Source organism: Notothenia rossii (genome assembly GCF_949606895.1).
Source record: "Notothenia rossii genome assembly, chromosome: 6".
Lineage (NCBI taxonomy): Eukaryota > Metazoa > Chordata > Actinopteri > Perciformes > Nototheniidae > Notothenia > Notothenia rossii.
Window position 1 is genome coordinate 83,169,692 of NC_136909.1, and position 19,631 is coordinate 83,189,322.

At 38.3% G+C, this 19,631-nt stretch overlaps 2 protein-coding genes across 6 annotated transcripts in view; both read right to left on the minus strand.

Moving 5' to 3' along the window:
• Positions 1-9,244, minus strand: part of LOC307042835 (ubiquitin carboxyl-terminal hydrolase 54-like) — a 45,192-nt gene extending 35,948 nt beyond the window's left edge. For 4 of the 5 annotated variants that reach the window (XM_079686994.1, XM_079686992.1, XM_079686995.1 and 1 more), the window contains exon 1: positions 3,716-3,861. The gene's annotated coding sequence lies outside the window, so the exon portion shown is untranslated. Of the gene's footprint in view, positions 1-3,715; positions 3,862-9,070 lie in introns of those variants that run through there. The other variant, XM_079686993.1, reaches the window with a different exon arrangement.
• A 2,884-nt stretch (positions 9,245-12,128) lies between these two features.
• Positions 12,129-16,905, minus strand: prorsd1 (prolyl-tRNA synthetase domain containing 1). Its single transcript, XM_079690697.1, has 4 exons — positions 16,708-16,905; positions 13,484-13,609; positions 13,141-13,230; positions 12,129-12,603 (listed from the first exon to the last, which is right to left on the minus strand). Exons 1-4 carry the CDS (start codon positions 16,786-16,788, stop codon positions 12,391-12,393), a joined length of 510 nt encoding a protein of 169 aa, XP_079546823.1. The 5' UTR covers positions 16,789-16,905; the 3' UTR covers positions 12,129-12,390.
• Between the last annotated feature and the right edge of the window lie 2,726 nt (positions 16,906-19,631).

The following is a 19,631-nucleotide window of genomic DNA, read 5'->3' on the forward strand; positions in this document are numbered from 1 at the left end:
GATACTAACTGGAACGCTGAGATAGTACAAGGAAAACCAGGATACTACTGAGAACGCTGGAATACTAACAGGAACGCTGAGATAGTACAAGTAATACTCAGAACACTGGGATGAAGTCAGAAGACAGACATATTACTGATTTATCCAAAAGGGTCTGCCAGACTTCCTTCACTTTTTCACACATTGTTGTCATTAGTGTTGGGCAATTTGTAGAAAACCTAACTTCCTAATCTCTGCATTCACACCACATTGAAACAGAGGCTGCCATACAAGGTGCCACCTGCTCAGGAAAACACAGCTGTGGCCATGCAATCAGGAGCCACCTGGGCTGAAGTATCAACATGTTGACTTCAATGGCTGGGCATCAAAACACTGACCTAACAATTGGTGGACAACTAATCTAACTCAGAGCCACAGTTGGCCATAAAAGGCAAATGCATCGATATCTACATGCAATGGAAATGAAGGATTCAAATTGAATCCATGTTCAATCTTCACACAGCACTGCATGAGCCTCTGCATTTAAACTATCCTAGCATTAGGATTTGTGGGTACATATATATATTCGTATAGTCGTGTATATATAAAAGGATACCTCGGCACATCTCGAGCTGATGAGAGTGTGGACTAAGACGGGCCACACTCTGAACTCGGTCCGCTCGGGGCTATAACCGTCCAGTTCTCAAGTCCCTTCAAGATTGTTGTTATACGATTATTACAAACATTGTTTTCTACACTACATCAAGTAATGTATTGCCCCGTTATCACATAAGCGCAGCATCCCGGGGACGACAGACAGAGTGTTTAGGACGCAGTAAACTCACTATCAGGCCTCTTTAATGTTGGGTATTCAAACTAAAGAAAAGAAGGATTTGAGTTGTCCTGCAGGACGTTGAGCAGGGATCTGTTTATTCCATCACATACACATCAATATCTCTAAAAATGAAGTGTGTGTGACGGGGAAAACACTCAATAGTGAGAGGTGATGGCGGATTATCCTAAAGAGAGAAAATTAGGTCATTTAGCCTTCGCTGCCTGGACATGAATTGAAGGATAAATCCCTCTATTTTTTATTTCCTATGGATTTTAAATGAAATCGCATTTATTCTACAAGAGCATCTCTAGAGTGAAATATTTTCTAAGAAGCTTTCTGGGCGCAGGAAGAGAAGCTGACCTCGTTGGCAGTGGGTCGGGGGGGGAAGATTTGAGGCCTAATGACTAAAAAAAGGGAAAGCTCATGAATATACAGCCGTCCTTCACAGCTGCAACCAAAATAACTTGGAGAATTTGGGAATGTGGAGCACTTCAAAATCAAGTCTTCCACCCAGTGAAAGGAGGATTTAGTGTCTTGTCGTTTTGCTCAGATCCGTGCTCTTTCTACATAAACAGAATAAGCTGAAACTAAAAAACATATCGCGCTGAACTAGAGCCAGACTTAAGACTTATGATTTTTACGTCACATCCTTAAATCAGTGAAAACAAATCACATAAAGTCAACACAATGTGGAGGTAACCAGATACTAAACTTAATATTTATAATGTGTGTTAGGGAAGTTATGATAGCAGTAGTTTATTAGCCGATACCAATACCAGTACATTTCCACAATTCTCAGAATCAAGTTTATTGCCAGGTACGTTTACACATAATCGTACAAAACATTTAAATCTGGAATTTTACGTAATTCTTAAACCAGTAAGGTTTGACATAACTAAAACTGCTTTAAAATGCTCTTACATCTTCTTAATTAGAGGTAGAAAATAAATAAATTAAAAACAATTCAAAGGTGTACATTTTGCTGAAGTCAAAGTTCTAAAAAAAAAAAAAAATGCTGCTTGTTACATATATAAAATTGGTATGCTTATTTGCCAATTTTAAAAAGAAATTGCACACAAAATAATATTAACGGTTTTGTGTACCGGTAGATGTGTAGCATTGCAAAATGATTAGTTTCACATTGGGTAACTACACCATTCAAATGCATTTCTTAGTACACAAACATATTTAAAATGTGGATTTTTAAAGCTCTAAAATTCAGTTTTTGCTCAGTGTTTAAATCCTGAGAGTTGTTTCCCCTGCATCACACCCCCTGTTGTGAATGCATTGTTCTAATTTACTCTCGCCACATTCCTCCAGCAGCAGCTTCCACCAGTAAGTGAATAACCAGTAAATCATGCAGACTGGGAGAAGCTCCTCCTCCTGCTTTCAACACATTATTTACCATGAATACTGCTGAATAATGTGCCTTTAATTTAAAGCTCAGCGTCTGCACGCCATTATCTGACAAGCGATGCATCACACTGTATTCATTCATTTTCAAAGTGTGTGCATTATGCAGCCAGAGGGAGCTCCATGTGGTTTAACTGGATTTTAAAACAGTCTTTCTGCTGTTTTTGAAATACAAACCCAAACTTGAACTGATGATTCATGTTGTAACACTACACAACTAACAATTTTCAGTAACCAAGTCTGAGTCTCTCTCAACCCACAGCAGAACTGAGTCTCCACACAGGAATGAGCATCTCATTCTACCACCACACCAAACTCCAAAAGCTTCACATATTTAACACTTTAAAGTTACTTTGCCAAAGAATATATATGAGCAGGAGGTGGGACAAGTACTCAGATCTTGTAGTAAAAGTAGAGTCTAGGAATACTCTGGTATGGGTAGTAGTTCTGCATTTAAAATGTTAAAATAGTAAAAGCATCAAAATATACTTAAAGTGCCAGAACTAAAAGTACTCATTATGCATATTGTCCCATTTCAGAATATTACATTATATGTTTTGATGATATATTATTGATGCATTAAAGTGTTTATCAAAGCTGGTAAAGGTGCAGCTAGTTTGTATACTGCATGGTAAATTGTCAAATACTCCAGGTGTAACTAATTGTAATTCAAGTGTTATCACATTATTAATCCAAATGTACAAAGTATCTAAAGATATTAAAATACATGTAGTGGAGTAAAACTACAAGATTTACCTCTGAATTGTAGTGGGGTAGAAGTACAAGTAGCAAAACATGTCAATACTCAAGTAAACTACACGACTCTCAGTATTAAACTTGAGTAAATGTACTTAGTTACTTTCCACCATAAATTACTTTTACACACCCACATGAACATTGTATCAGTTCGGTAGGGGTTTGAGCCACCTTACAGCACTTTTCCCGAAAGAAATGTGTCACTTTAAAACTAAATTGCCTGCTATCCCTACCATCCCCTGGCTCCAAAACAGTGATGAACACCAGGAGCTAAATGAGTTTGGAGATGAGATTTCATTCAGATAAAATTATGCTTGTCGCAGAATCAACCACAAAGGCTAAATTACCTTCTTCCATGTGAACAATTTGCTGAATAAGCGTCGAGCCTCTAAATCCTGCTCTCTTTTTTTAAGAGAGTCTGGCGCAGACGGTGCTCGGTCTACGCAGAAAGGAACCGGACTGCATTACATCACTTCCAGCAAACTTCACGGAGAACAATGAATGCAGGAGAACATCCCAAATCCGGCTTAAACCGAATATTAAATCTTATAATTAAGATAGAAAGACAACAACGGCTAATTCGGTTGGTGTTTCGGTCACTACGGGCTCCGTGTTTGTAACCAACAGCGTAGTATTAGCTTACGCCGGTTGGATGAGAGGAGTAACGGCTGCTAATTTCAAATCTACCGACAGCTATGAATTCAAAACATGAAGGTTTGACAAGCGGCTCACCTGTGAGTTGTACCCCGGAGAAAAAGCATGAATTCCGGCTGCCCTAAGGACGGTTGGTCGGGAGAAGCGGCGGTTATTGTGTTTAAAGCGGCAGCACGGAGGAGGAGGGGGAGGGGCTACTACCTGCAGCGATGGGCGCGAGCACGGGCGCGTGCGTCCACATGTGAGCGTGTGTGTTTGTGTGTTTCATACATTAAACTGCAGTAAAAGTTCAGTTTCTTCACTTAAGTGGTAACTACAAATGCTGACATTAGTCCTGAATTAAACATGTTAATAAAATAAAGCCTTGTCGTACAGATAAGTTATCAGCAAAATATACTAATCAGAAAAAGTCAAAAGTGTGTGTGTGTGTGTGTGTGTGTGTGTGTGTGTGTCAGGCTATTGATCACATTAGGAACAGCTCACCGCAGCCTGACACAAAACACCCTGAGAGGACTCTATATCTAATCAACATGTTAATTATAATAAATCTCTAAATGATACACATATACACAAAAAGTCCTTCAAAATGCGTTATTTATTTACACGTGAAGTATTCAGAAGAAATTTGATTCTGACTTAATTAAGGACTACTTCATCCACAAATTATCATATAACGCTCCTTAAGTAATTTTGTATTCTTGTACAAAACTTATTTTTAACACACGCCTCCATTTAAACCTTACTATATGAAAAATGTAATGATAAAAAGTCTCACGCTTGTGCATGCATGCCTTAGTTGACATTAGCCGATATAAAACAATACAGCATATTCAATTCACATTATTGTGTATTCATACAGCCAGACAGCGGGTAAGTAACATCTGAAAAGGGGTTTAATTAGCAAACTACTTGCAAATTATACTTTAATCAGAGCTCTCACAGTGATACACAAAACAATGGAGATGTTTTAGCTTCCTGGATTTAATTTATGAATGCTTAACATTTAGTATGCATAATATTTGGTTAATATCATAGATGTTCTCCCGCATCTAACACTGGTTATACAAACACAGTATAAACATGAAATGGCACGCAGTCAAAATGTGGTTAAAAATTAATGAATGCTGTTAAATGAAATGTAATAAAACATGAAGAGGCAGTTTGTCTCATGTGGAGCTTCACAGAGTGTTTGGGTGGAGAAAAGATCTGAACCACAAACATTCCTCGGCCTGGTTTCTATTAAACTGCATGGCTAAAGTTGGCTTTACAGACAGACTCCACACTTATTGTCATTTATATTGAAGCTAAAGAAACATGTATCTAGTTTTGTTGGACTGGGGGATTCAGGTTACATGTGTTTGGTCAGAAAACATTTTGTTTTGATGCAATTCTTATCAGATGTTCTAGGAAAATATACAATAATATAATGTTCTGACCTCTGAAATCCATGCTCTCCACAGATTAAAATACAGATTCACAATTTTATCGGTTTTATGTAATGGTCTTAAAAAAGAATAAGCGAACCAGCTGCATGCCGTTGGTCACCAGCTAGCAGAGCAGTCTAGGGCACCCTTAATGTGGCATTAAAACTCTTATCATATTTTCTCCACTGGAAGGGCACCAACGATGGCACTGCGTCACGTTTGATGTACATGTATAATGTTTTTGTTTCCAGATTAAACGCAGCAGCATCTCTCACAGTTTCCAGCAGAGGAAAGAGGTCCAGCCCATTTTTACTCCCTGGTGAGAATTTCCACTGCAGTGTAATATAAGTATGACATGGTGACGTTTATCACGGGTCTGAGTAAACAGACATTATCTGGTAAAGTCAACAGAACTGTCTAAAAACACCTGAAAACATCTGTGCCAAGTTTATCCTGAGGGTGGCGCTACAGAAGAGATCAGGAGGCCATCGTAGTCATTACTCAGGTCTATTAGGCAAACAATCAAATTAAACAATAATTTTTCATTCAAATATGTGAGCTAGCGGTATGAATGAATGACTTCCTCCATAATTCGAACATTTTTTGTTCAATATTAAGATTTATTACATATTTAAAGTGTAGTTAGACACGTATATACAGACGTTTTCAGGGAAGTTTATCATTAAATCCTGCTTGATGTTTTTCTGATGGAAATATAACAGACAATTCGTGCTCACTGGCCCTCAGAAACAAAGAGCTCTGTGAAGTGTGTGTGTGTGTGTGTGTGTGTGTGTGTGTGTGTGTGTGTGTGAACCAGTTCACTCCTGCTGATTTTCCAAAGACTGTTGAAAACAATAAACAACACTAATGATGAGAATATTTTGAGCCCTATGACACGTTTACATCTTTGCGGTGAATCAGGATACAAGTATTTCTTATCACTCAAACTTTTTATGTATCATAATAACTAATTATTCTGTGAGCATAAGAAAAGCTGTTCAATTAAATACTTAAAAAACGGTCTAATTCCTGTTCAAAATAAATGTTTGGTTAACCTGTGTGTCAGAGGCTCTAAGATGACAATATTAACATATTTTAAAAAGGTCTGCTAAAACGTAATTCAGTGAACACCTAACAATGTTAGCTTGAGGAAAAGAGGAGTTGTACAGTCTACAGAACAAATAAAAGGTAATGTCTGTATACCTTAATGTGATGTCGCTTGTGTCCTTTTCCCAGAAACGTGTGTGTGTTCCTGTCACCTTATCAAACTATATGTAATGGTTAAACACTAAAACTGCCATGTGACACCATGCATATATGAGACAGTTACCGTGTGTGTGTGTGTGTGTGTACTTATCACTATGTCCACTTCCTGCATGACATCACCCTCAGTATTACATATGTACTGTTTACCCTCCCGGTCATATGATGGTACATCATATGATCACACACACACACACACACACACACACACACACACACACACACACACACACACACACACACACACACACACACACACACACACACACACACACACACACACACACACACACACACACACACACACACACACACACACACACACACACACACACACACACACACACACACACACACACACACACACACACACACACACACACACACACACACACACACACACACACACACACACACACACACACACACACACACACACACACACACACACACACACACACACACACACACACACACCGCTTTGGATAAAAGCGTCTAACAAGTGACATGTAATGTACAGTGATACCATCAAAGCACTTATATACTAATAAAGGACTTGCTTAACTAAAGCCAGTTGAGTAGCACTTGAAATGTTTTGGCTTTATGAAACTTAATGTACTTATATGATTCTGTTTTCTTCAAGTTTGTATCTTCTTGGTCGAATGCACTTATTGTAAGTCGCTTTGGATCAAAGCGTCAGCTAGATGTAATGTATACAGTAAATAAGACCAACTGTTACCACCGGCTATACTTTGTCTTTTACATCTGCTTATTATTTTTACTTCTAGATTATCTTTAAAACTTAATGATTTTGGCTCGCTTAGCACCGACAACAGAATGTGTTGAGTAGAAAAACCAAAAAGGGTCAGAGGTCATAGCAACAAGAGTAAAAGACAGAGGACAGACATGACTGCAAGAAGAAGAGCTTCAAATGAAGCAAAAGCAGCAAGATGTCTTAAATAATCCAGAATAAATGCAGCTTCCCACCAAAACACCTAAACATGCAGAGTCTGCAAGATCCAAAGAAATACAGCAAACCAAAAACAGGGAGTGACGTCTAACTGGAGCCAAACTGACCACGAAACCAGCAGCAGGAAATACTGTCTGCTGGATGTTTTTACACATATAATGAGAGCTGGAAGAAGTACTCAGATCTTTTATTTAAGTTAAAGTAATAGCATACGGGATAAATACTCTGATACAAGCCGTAGTGTGTGTTTTACAAGCAAATGACCTGCTTTGTAAAGGTCACTTAAAGGTGGGGTAGGTAATTCCCTTCAGAAACACTTTTTGTTATATTCCATGGAATGCTCTTAACATCCCGATAGCAATGAATACATTAAATGCTTTGACAAAAAATACATGAAAAAATGTCATTTGTGGAAGCCGTGGCGCTGAAAGCACGACCAATCATCTGAGCCGGCCCGGCTAAAGTAACTGGATGGCCTACCTGCCTGTCAGCCTTCCATCTCGTGCCCTCATTGGTCATGGGCGCGTTTGTGTGTGTTGGAGGAGGTGCTCTATAGGGAAGTCTGAAAGAAGAGGCAGATTTTTTCCGGTTGTGTATTTTCAAATTCTAGCGCACTCGAGCTGGTTTCTCCAAAATTACATACCCCACCTTTAAAGGTGACCTATCATGCAAAATGCACTTTAGTACGTCTTTTCTACATGAATATGTGTCCCCGGTGTTCCAGGGAACTCACCAAGTGTCAGAAAACACAACCCTCTCTATTTTCCTCCATACCCAAATCTCTTAAAAAGGGGCTGCAACGGATCTGATACAGACTGATCCAGATTTGAACACTTCTGTGACGTCACAGAAGTGGCGCTACGGCTATTGGGCCAACTCCACCAATCAGGAGGAGACAGCCACGGACATTGCTGTTCAAAAGCGCTGGAGACGCTGTAGTACATATGCCAGGCCTGTAGATGGTGCTGTTCTCACAGAATCAGCCCATTCAAAGACAGTGTTAAATTGAGCGAAATGAGGAATGGCTAAAATGCATGATCTGTTTGGTATTTTGAAAAATAAAAAGTATAAATATGCCTTATATAGGTATGGTCCTACACTATCTTATTCAAATATAGCATGATAGGTCCACTTTAAGTAAAAGTAAGTATTATCATCCCTGTGTTCCCTCCAGAGTGTTTCTGACCCGAACACTCCCCCCCCCCCGCCTGAAACGAAACCATTGGACTTTGTTTACTTCCGCAACGGATAGTGACATCACTATGTAACACTCGTGCTTGTATTAGCTAGCGCTCCAACAAATTGTACGTGATAGGCTAAGGGGCGGGACATCTCTAAGCGGTTGACCAATCACAACAGAGCCGGCAGGCAGAGCAGAGAGGTGCTGCAGCTTTTTCAACATTAAAGCATGGAGACATGTCACAGGAGAGAAACTACATATTGAACCTGAAAATGAGCAGAACAGTGCCCCTTTAAAATGTGCAGATTTTTGAATGGAGTTTGGTGAGAGTGATCAGCCACAGAGAGAGCAAAAGAAGAGTGTCTCTTGGTGTTTTACATATACAGTATTGTTTTTCACTATCAAGAGACAACAAACGCACATCTTAAAGAGACAATGTACACACAGAACTCACAAGGAAGCCTGAACTGAAAGAAACGTGACCCATGATATCTATCATTTCTGTGTTGACCACAATCAAAGCAGTTAAAATTAGCACAGTTTAAATGGAGTTTGGTGGCCTTGTGGGGGATGAAGAATAAACGGTAATCTCTCACCTTGATAAGCAGCAGTATTCAAATGCCTCGTTCTCCTCTTCCTCCTCCTCCTCCTCCTCTTCCTCGGGGAGTACACAGGAGTGATGAAGCTCCTTCTCCTCTTCCTCCTCCTTTATCTCCGTTCACGCTTCTCTCTACAGCCAGCCGTCTCCCAGGTGACTCAGCCACGAAATGACATCATCTCTGTCAGCACACACACCTGTTTCCTCACTAAGCTCCTCCCCTCTCTGAGACGCACCCCCTTTTTACTCCAATGCACTTCCTGGTCTTCTTAAAGGGGAAGCGTCCGTCAGACTGAATCCATGTCAGTTTAAAGACAATATTAATACTATGTCGCTTTTAAATACTGAAAGAAATGATAAATACTGTCAAATTGGACAAGTAAATATCTAGGAAGAACAATTATTAGTTTACTAATTCTTGTACTTTCATACAATAATTATTTTTCTTTCTTATTCATTAATTATTATTATGTATTTTTCAAGTACCTGTCTGAATGTTTTAAAATAAAGTATAAAAATATATGAAAAATAATCTGAATATCAAATCAGTCAACAACATATTATATAATATATTTATTTAATATAAATAAAACAGAGATATAGAAACTTTTTTTGAGTTTAAATAATATATTAAGACTATTTAACTTTGAATACTTAAAGAAGTGACAAAAGGTTATTTAGTGAATTTTCTTTTCTTCCATTTTATTGTAATTAAAACATTTGAAAATGAGTGAATATTCTTCAGTAATGATCCAGACTGGTCTTAGTTATTAAAAATAAAATGTATATATTTCATCAGCATTTCTTGAGGCTGTAATGACATGTGTGTCCTCAACTCACCTCAAAATCCGAAGTATAAGCAATTATTTAAAAAGTGGCGTGCAGAGAGGCAGCTGATGAATACATTTTCCCACACAGGATTCTTCCCATCAAAATGTCTTTGTTCGGTAACAGGGGCAAACACACACGCTCACACGCTCACACACACACACACACACACACACACACACACACACACACACACACACACACACACACACACACACACACACACGCACACACACACACACACACAAACGCACGCACACACACAGCGTGGGAACTGAGTCAGTATGTAACGTTTTATTCATTTGCTAATTTTACACAACAATGCAACAATACACACTGATTAGGAATGCAGAGAGCCTCGCACACACACACACGCTCCTGCACACACACACACACACACACACACACACACACACACACACACACACACACACACACACAGAGGGAGCAAAAGAGAAATTCTGATTGTTTGTCTATAAAGCGCTGGATCCTACAATTTCATAATTGCTTATTATAATAAATATTATGTATTTTTCAAAGTTTTTTATTACTTTATCGTTTTATTATGATAATTATCAGTTTAATCTATTTATTTTTAATAAATCATTTGACATTATATTTCTATATAGTAAAGGATAAATAATTACATTTCTTTTTAAATGAGGCTATATAATAAAAACATTAGATCCTACAATTCCCATAATGGGATAGGCGGGCTCTTTCCTTGAGCCTCAAAGTCTTATCCACATTTCGAATAGCCAAATAATATTTATATAGAGGAGGTGTGTGGCGCAGTGAATTAGTGCGTTGGTGTTCGGATGAGGGGAGCACAGGTTCAAACCCCGCTGCAGTCAGCATGTCGTTGTGTCCCTGGGCAAGACACTTCAACCCAAATTGCTCCTGTGGGGATTGCCCACAGTATTGCGTATGTAAGTCGCTTTGGATAAAAGCGTCTAACAAGTAACATGTAATGTAATAATGTAATGTAATATAGTTTAAATTACGCAAGAATACAACAGTACAACTGAAAAGGACATCATATCTGTACTTAAGACACACTTAAATATAATAATACATGATACATATACGTTTTTACTTCGATTGGTCAAAGTTAATTAGAAGTCCAATAAAATAGTTTTATATTGGCTTCGGGTTAATTCCTTTCCTTTCCTTTCCACTTGATTACCTGGTGGGTGTATTGTGCACTCATCCTTGGCTGAGTTTGATATTGAGTGGATGAGACTGTTGAAGATGTTGGTGATGATCTTAATGATGTCAGGACTTATGTCTTGAATCAGGGTATGCAGGAATCCTGAAGTCAATACATTTTAAGACCTTTTTTAAGACCCTTTCCATACATGTAAGACCTCACTTGGAGTTTTAACAGGTTACATTGGCGACACACTTTACCTCACATTTACTATATACAGTATTGATTGTCCTTCCTCCTTATCTTCCAACCATTTGGACGCAAACTTGCATTTCCCCATAACGACGATGTTGTTTAACAAACGGCGTAAACGGAGCTTCGCGCGCTATCAAGCAGTGAGCGTGCGATGTCCTGTTCAGATGACGTCACATCCAACGGGATGCCATAAATAAACTACACAGAATCACACTACACACCTACGCAATGATTACATTCAGGCAGACTGTAGAATACAACCTCTTTGGACAATTTATATACTTATTGAAAACAAGCTACAAAATGTAATACCTTGGAAAATGCCGTTTAATACTTTTTAATAGCCTTCATTTTCGCTAAATTGATTTATTAACTTTTAATACTTTTCAAGACCCCGCAGACTCCCTGTGAATGTTGTTGTATTATTGTTGTATTGTTTTAAGTGTCGGACCCCAGGAAGAGTAGCTTTTGTCAAGAGCAAAAGCTACTGGGGATCCTAAATAAACATATCTAAGTACCAATTTGAGGTTTATTGACAGATTGATCTTTATTATTATTATTGTGTTTTGCATAAATAAAATGCTCACCAACAATAGGCTGACATGTACGGAAGAGGATTAAGGCCACATGAAAAAAGAAATGGGATGTGAAAAAAAAATGTTTTGACCTTTTTCTCAGAATTCTGACTTTTTTCCCAAAACAAAACAAATACTTTTTTTTTTCACATCCCCAAAAATATTCTTATTCATATTCATGTGGCCCTAATTCTCTTCCTCAGACGTGACATTATTATGGAAAAGAATAGACAGAAAACCAACAAAAATGACTTCACCTGAAGTATTCAGAAATGTTACTGCACAGTATTCTTTGTAACTTGAACAGTTCATAGATAACATTCATTCAACGCAGCAAATACCTTTTTCAAACATGTATATCTATTTTACACATTATGCCTTGTGTTCTTTCACAATGATACAAGTAAAAACGTTTTAAAAAAAGAAGAAGAATAAGTCCATGTTTGTCTCTGCAGGTTTGTCTTCTTAACCCATGTTTATGTCCAAATCATGTCCATGTCTAAGTCCTGTTTAGTCGAAGCTCTGCAGGACGGGCTCGTGCCCCGTCTCCCGGAGGAAGCGCAGCAGGTCTTCGGGTCGCAGCCCCATGGTGGCGCTGTTGGTCATGGGGTGGAAGAAGACCCTCTCGTGACCCCCCTCCACCAGGTCCTGGTCCAGGACAAACTTCACACTGTGGTCTCGATCGAAGAGCAGAGCGAGGGCCGTCGCACAGCCCTGACCCACCTGAGAGGGAATCAAGACAGGAAGTAAAAAGCAGGGTTCTCAGCATACTGGGATTCCTAGATTGATCATGACAGGATGTGTGATTACCTAGAAGAACATCAGGACTGTTTGAGGCATATGATAGCTATGTGATTAACATGATGATTCAGCCTCTATGGAGAGAGACATATGACAAGCATACTTATTTCTGACGTGGAGCTAATCTGAAGTAAACATTGAATACTGCTTTCTATTCCTCCATCTTGTGACTGTGTAACTCCCTCTCTTGGATATCAGCATGTGAAGGACACTGTTCAGGAACTACTTGATGCTCTGTATGTGATGACTCCTTCCATTCTGGAGAGGATCACAAATCCTGAGATTGAAGCTCAAGCCTCAAACACTAGATATTATACCTTAATAAATACTGAATATTAAATACCCTAGGGGAATATGGACTCAACAATGATGCCATCCATTAAAAAAAATATATAAACATGACAATGACAGTCATTTAAGAGTAGTTTTAAAGTTAATTGTATTCATTTCTCGTCTCACCTTGAGTTTCTCCAACATGATCGCCTCGTCTGCGAAGCGCAGGTTGCCGCTGCCGACGCCGAGCTTCTTGGCGAGGTCGTTGAGGTTCACCTGCAGAGGAACAGAGAGGATTATGGGACGTGTAGGAGGTTAGTCTACCTGGAGGAGTGTTTCAAGTTTTCAAGGCTTTTATTGTCATGTGTGCATAGCTACAGTGTAGTTATGACAATGAAAATCTTAGGTCACAGCCGGCTCCTCCAACAGTGCAACACAATAACACAGACAAAACAGTCCAGGTAAATGTGTGCGTGTGCGTGTGCGTGTGTGTGTGTGTGTGTGTGTGTGTGTGTGTGTGTGTTGTTACCTGGCGGTCATGGCGGGCCGACACCAGCCACAGGCCTTTCTTCTTCTTGTCTTTCAGGAAGAGGTTCTTAGTGACGGCTCCGCTCACTTCCTGCAGGTGAGGCATCATCTCCTCCACTGTGAACACCTGGGGGGGGGGGGGGGTTAACAATAGTTTAAGGCACACAAAAAATTCAACTTTTTATTGAATTTTTTTTCAAGGCAAGTTTATTTGTATAGCACTTTTCAAAACAAGGCAATTCAAAGTGCTTTACAAAAAGCGAAAGACATTAAGAAAATGGCATTTAAAATCAGTCATTAAAAAGAAAAGATAATTAAAAAAACATTAAAAGAAGAAATACATGGATAAAAGTTACAGTGCAGTTTAAGATGTGAATAGTTCAATTAAAAGCAGCGGCAAAAAGAAAAGTCTTTAGTCTGGATTTAAAAGTAGTCAGAGTTGCAGCGGATCTGCAGGTTTCTGGGAGTTTGTTCCAGGTATTTGGAGCATAATAACTAAACGCTGCTTTTCCATGTTTAGTTCTGACTCTGGGGACAGACATACATTTTCAATACATTACAGTTCATGCACTACTTTTTTAACAATGAATTAGGATGTTTTAACACATTTACAGAACACATGTAATGTAAATGTGTATATGCGTATAAGATAAATAAATTATTACAAATTCTGAGATTTGAACACTTGTATATTTTATTTGGGAGTTTTTAGGGAAAGTTATTATGGGAATATCTGAGATATTTATTTTAAATTCAAGGATTTATGTAAAGTCTCTAATTATGACGAAATACTTATGAGAACTAGAGAATGAGATGAAAATCTAGTTTCCTGCAAGACAAATCAACTGTTATGTATGGAAAACTTTTGTCTAACCCAGAGGTTCTCAACCTGTGGTACGCGTAGCACTGGTGGTACGCGGAGGAATCTGACATATAACACATTTTTTTATATTTGTTATTTTAATTTTTTTATTTAACCAGATGAAAACATTGAGACAAAATCTCATTTACAATGTTGACCTGGCCAAGAAAGTGGCAACGTTACATGTTCTTACACATAACACAGACATATAAAATACAGAAAACACAACTAAATAAAGAAAAAGACGAAAAGCACTCACTACATTGTGCACATTTGGGACAGTAAGAAAGGTGCACTACTTATTACTGCAAGAGCAGCTGGTGGTAAGGACCTCAGTCAACTTCAATTTAAAACAGGCTATAGGGACAAGTGCCATCAGTTTGAGGCTTGATTGAATAACATTAATTAAAAAATAAATCATACTATCAAAACATACTATCAAAACACTACAAGCTTGAGATAATTGAAACTGTGGTTTAAATAAGTTCTAATAGGCAACGCAAAAGTGATATGCACAGGCACAACAGGCTGTGATGGAGGAGAGAAGTGACTCAGGAAGAAGGCATTTGCTCAAAGAATGGAGAGAAGGCTGTGACCGAGGTCAAAAGCTGAAAAAGCACACACACTTGTCCTTAATTGTTATCTTTTTTACTTTGCCACCACAGAAATGGCAATAGCAAACATCAGCAAACTGAAGATGAGCTATTAGCCCTTAGGCTCATCTGCTCCTGGAGGCTTTCATTATTATTGTGGAACTGAATTCCCAATAGGACATTTTCTGTTACAATGTAGGTTGTTGCAGGAGGCCAAACTGTGGTATAGGAAATGACATGTATGTACAGTTGTCACTTGTTGTGTGAGAATAAGTTATTATTTTGTTCTTTATATTCTCACTTCTGGTGTGTGAGTGAGTGAGTGAGAGAGAGAGAGTGAGAGAGAGAGAGAGACTGTCCTTTGTAGATGTAGTTGAAAACAAATAATGTTATTATGAATACATTTGCCTCTGAGTCCTGCATGAACTGTGCATAGACTGTATTTTAACATTGGTCATATGGTGGCACTTGGAGAGCCAACTAGTTTCTCAGGTGGTACTTTGTGTAAAAAGGTTGAGAACCACTGGTCCAACCCTATAATGTTGACATGTGAAGCTGCAGGACAGAAATAAGCATTATGCGTTAGCGCCCCCTGCAGGCTGCATCAGTTTAATGCAGCATAAACAAATCAGACAGGGTAAATATAACGTGTAATGTACTTCTCAAAACATAAAATCGAGGGCTGCACAAGAAAAAAAATGTCACAGTAGTTTACACACGTGGAGTATTCATCTACCAAGATGCATAAAATATAAGTTTAATACAACTTAAAATGTTAGATTTAAAAACCGAAATGTCAGGAAATTAGTAGTAGCCTAAACGTATTAATATAAGAGTCAATTACTAGTCGTTTATCTTGCCTTTAACCCCGTTTCCGTTTTTTAAATGATAGCGGCTAAATCTATTTCTAAATAAATACACACTATTGTGGCCTCGATTGATCAGTAAACACATAGGCTACAGGTAAGGGGTAAAATACTTTCCACAGAGATTCCTTTCAAAAACGTATAGTTTCTTTGTTTATAGCATCATTAAGTACAAACAAACGACTGAAGACACAAACATGTTACCCTATTTTAGCAAAGAGTTATCTGATGCTAAATGTGGCATAGTCTGCAAGTCACAGGCAACACAATGAGAAGGTGACGTTTTAAGCTTGTCATTCCAGACTCCGCTCAAAAAAGTAACGCTTTTATGTTTTCTAATAGTTTTTGCACAAATAAATAACTGAAGGATAAATTACTTAACACTATTTCAGGTTGGACTGTTCAGATGTTCAATTCGGCCTACAAATAATGAGGAATGTCCACTCATAGATTCGTTTTAAGAGCAGAAATAGCATCAACCCAGACTACGTTTTAAAAAACTCACTTTTTACCTTAGCTTGATCTTTTCTCACAATAATATGATTATTGGAGAAAATAATCACATAATTTCAGGTTCAATTGATCTTGTGGTGAATTCGGCATACAAGCAGCAGGCAATGCAATTCATTTTTTCCTACAAATGACAACTTTTTAATGCGTCCACGTGTCAAAAAGCAATGTATTGTTGAAGGGTAAACACACTACTCCCAGAGCTAAACCTTTACTATAGGAAGCGAAATGTAAGGTATTGGATAAAGCCGAATAGAGGTATGCATTATATAACGACTCATGCAGTGTCTTTGAACACGTGTTATTGTTAGCAAGTCAACTTTAAATGAGAGGTTTTTCAGATAGGATTCAATGGTGTTTTGTTCTAGTATGGAATATTCATTTGAGCTTTTACCGGTGGGTGCTCCACGCAGGAGGTCTGGATGTCTAAATTCTGCAGGTATTTCTCCAGCTCTGCTCTCAGATCGTCGGCCATCTTTATTAAATGTGTTTTAAAAATCTATAAAGCGAAAACTGAAGTGTGGACTGGCCGTCAATGGACCGAAACAGCTGTCCAAAAGCACACAGAGGAAGAAGAACTTCTTCTACTTGCAGCTGCTGTCTTTACTGCTGCTTTAGTGCCATCTTCTGGACTGTGTTTGGTCCTCCGAGTTTCCCAATTAGTGTAGATCAGGGGTGTAAAACTCAAATACACAGTGGGCCAAAATTAAAAAAATGTATTGCAAAACTTATTGAAGTGAACTTATTGCATATTAAATCTGGAACTAACACAACTTAAATTATTGCCTAAAAACAACATTAAACATTAAATAATCAGTTGCATTCATTTCTTATGGCTCTATCTGCAGCTTTTCCAGAGTCATTTCTTATGATTACATTTTTCCACAGGCCAACAACAGCTTCAACAAAACTATTTCCCTCAAAGAACAAACCAAACATGCCCTGTTGTCGCAAGAAGAAAAGTGCAGAAGGAAACATCCATTAAACTCAGTGTGCTGCTCTGTGATACTAGTTCAAGCAGATACTTGGCATCTCATCTTGGGTGCAAGGTCATCAATGTTTGGGCTCAGGCTCTGAGCTGAGGAGACCCTCAGGACGGAGTGAAGGTGTGCGTGCAATATACCGGAGGGCCAGATCTAATACACAAGTTATTGAGCCGTTTCCGCTCTACATCCTGAACTCCTCCCTTCGATGCAATGCACTTCCGTTTTGGCGGACTGGGTTTGTTTTGCTAGCTAGCTCCGTTGTGCCGACAAAGCACTGATATCGCAGAGACAAAGAGGATATAACAATTACAACATGAAGAAAAGTGGTTCGGGAACTACGTGTGCGGTAGTTGGTTGCAATCACTCGAGAAAGCACCTGAACGAGTGGTTAGATAGAGAGTGCTACGACCACAAACCAGCACCCAGCCATGTTGTTCATTAAATACAGATAAACACAACAAATACTGCATGCATTGTATTTTTTAATATTATATATGAATATTTTCACAGTGATGTAATTGTGTGGGCTGCTTTTATATTTTAATTTGTAATACCTGTTAGGATTAAACATGTGATCTTTCTTGTTGAAGCCATTTCTTTAGTTTCCTCTCAACAATTAATTAATTCAGTGTTATTTATGTACAGTATGAGCTTAATATGAATGATGAACTGTGTTAAAAGAAATTGTAGCACTCTAAGGAACATATGAAATGCAATAATGCAATAACAGTGCAATAATGAAATTAAATTACATCAAACTTTATTTTCACTCAAACAGTACAGGCACATATGATATATTGCACAGCATAAAGAGATCATGTAAATTGTGCATTATGTAAACAACAGACAACTGTTGGCTCCTGTGGGCATGACCTAAATAAGGCAGTTTATTTTGGTTTTAAAATGCTGAGATATTTACTGCAGAACTGTAACCTTCCCTCAACAAAATCGTCAACAATTTTCGGGAGCATGTGGGCAAAGTAGAATGTGCGCAGCCTTATGATATGCCTTCAGACTGTCCATTGCTTTTCCATCTATTGCCATGGATTGAACGAAGTAGGAGCAAATTTTGCTGGACGTTATGCTGGGCCACGTCGTCATGTTATCCTCCCAGTTTTGCACTGAATTCGGGTGGGGGAGAGTAACGCCATCTCCAGTCAAAGAAGTAGAATCGTGTTCCCAAGCTAGCATCACTGTTAGCATCGAAATCGCTGTGTTTACACCAGTGCCCGTCTGACTGTTTACACCGGTTTACACCGACAGACGCTGTGCAAAAGACTTCCGGCGGAAATGAAGTGCATTTGTGTAGGGTTATGGCGCTACCCGTGTTTTGGCGCGTAAACTTGTCTATAGGAATTAGAAATTATCCTGCGGGCCGAAATTAAATCCACCAAGGGCCTGATTTGGCCCCCGGGCCTTGAGTTTGACACGTGGTGTAGGTAGTTATTCACTTCAAATAGAGTTATTATATATCTAAATTCATAAAACATACTAATTATCATTCATTTAATTTGGAAAGCCTCTTTTAAAGGTGAAATGTAGCCCAAAATGTTTTCAAATAAAGCTTAATACACATAAAAACATGGATGTAATGTCATGGTTAATGGAGGAGAAAACCAATATATATAAATATAATGGAAAAGTAAAAAGTAAGATCAAAAACAGTGAATATTAAAATGTTGAATATAATAATAATAATAATAATGTACATTAAAACATAAACATCCACTCGTTTTCCAACAAAGCTTTATTTGTCTTCTTAAATATGTTATCCCTTAAGCTTTATGAGTTTTTTCTATTCAAAAATAATAATAATAATAAAAATATAAAATATATAATAAAATCAAATATAAAAAATATACTATATTATATAGAAAATATATTATGCATTTTCTGACCTATTCTTCCTCACTAAAGTGTAACCAGAGAGGCTTTTTCTCTCTGTGATTTATGTTAGTAAATAATTGTAATGCTGAAGGACAGCCCACACCTGAACGACGTGTGTCCACCATAATGGATGAAGCCTTAATTCAGCACAATGACCCAGTTTAATACAGAACATAAGGTCAGATGAAATCGGTGCTCGCTTGGCAAAATGAAAGTTTTAATCCAGCAAGATTTGGGTCGAAGCAAAGAAGATATTTTCATGATTTTTCGTGTTGATTGCTTTGCCTCTGTGTTGTTGTGCTCCGCAGCTGCATTGCCTTTCAGAAGAAAGACTACAATAGGAAACGCTGACAAAGAAAACAACCGTTATGAACTGCAGAGGAGGAGCAAAGAAAACCACTTGTATGTGTGTGTTTGTGTGTACACAACACTGACTGAATAGGAC

Excerpts from the sequence above, each read along its gene's own strand:
- prorsd1 (XM_079690697.1), bottom strand. The coding sequence starts at position 16,788 with ATGGCCGACGATCTGAGAGCAGAGCTGGAGAAATACCTGCAGAATTTA. Across the intron at positions 13,231-13,483 it reads CGGCCCGCCATGACCGCCAG|GTGAACCTCAACGACCTCGC; the intron begins GTAACAACACAC and ends GTTCCTCTGCAG. Across the intron at positions 12,604-13,140 it reads TCATGTTGGAGAAACTCAAG|GTGGGTCAGGGCTGTGCGAC; the intron begins GTGAGACGAGAA and ends ATTCCCTCTCAG.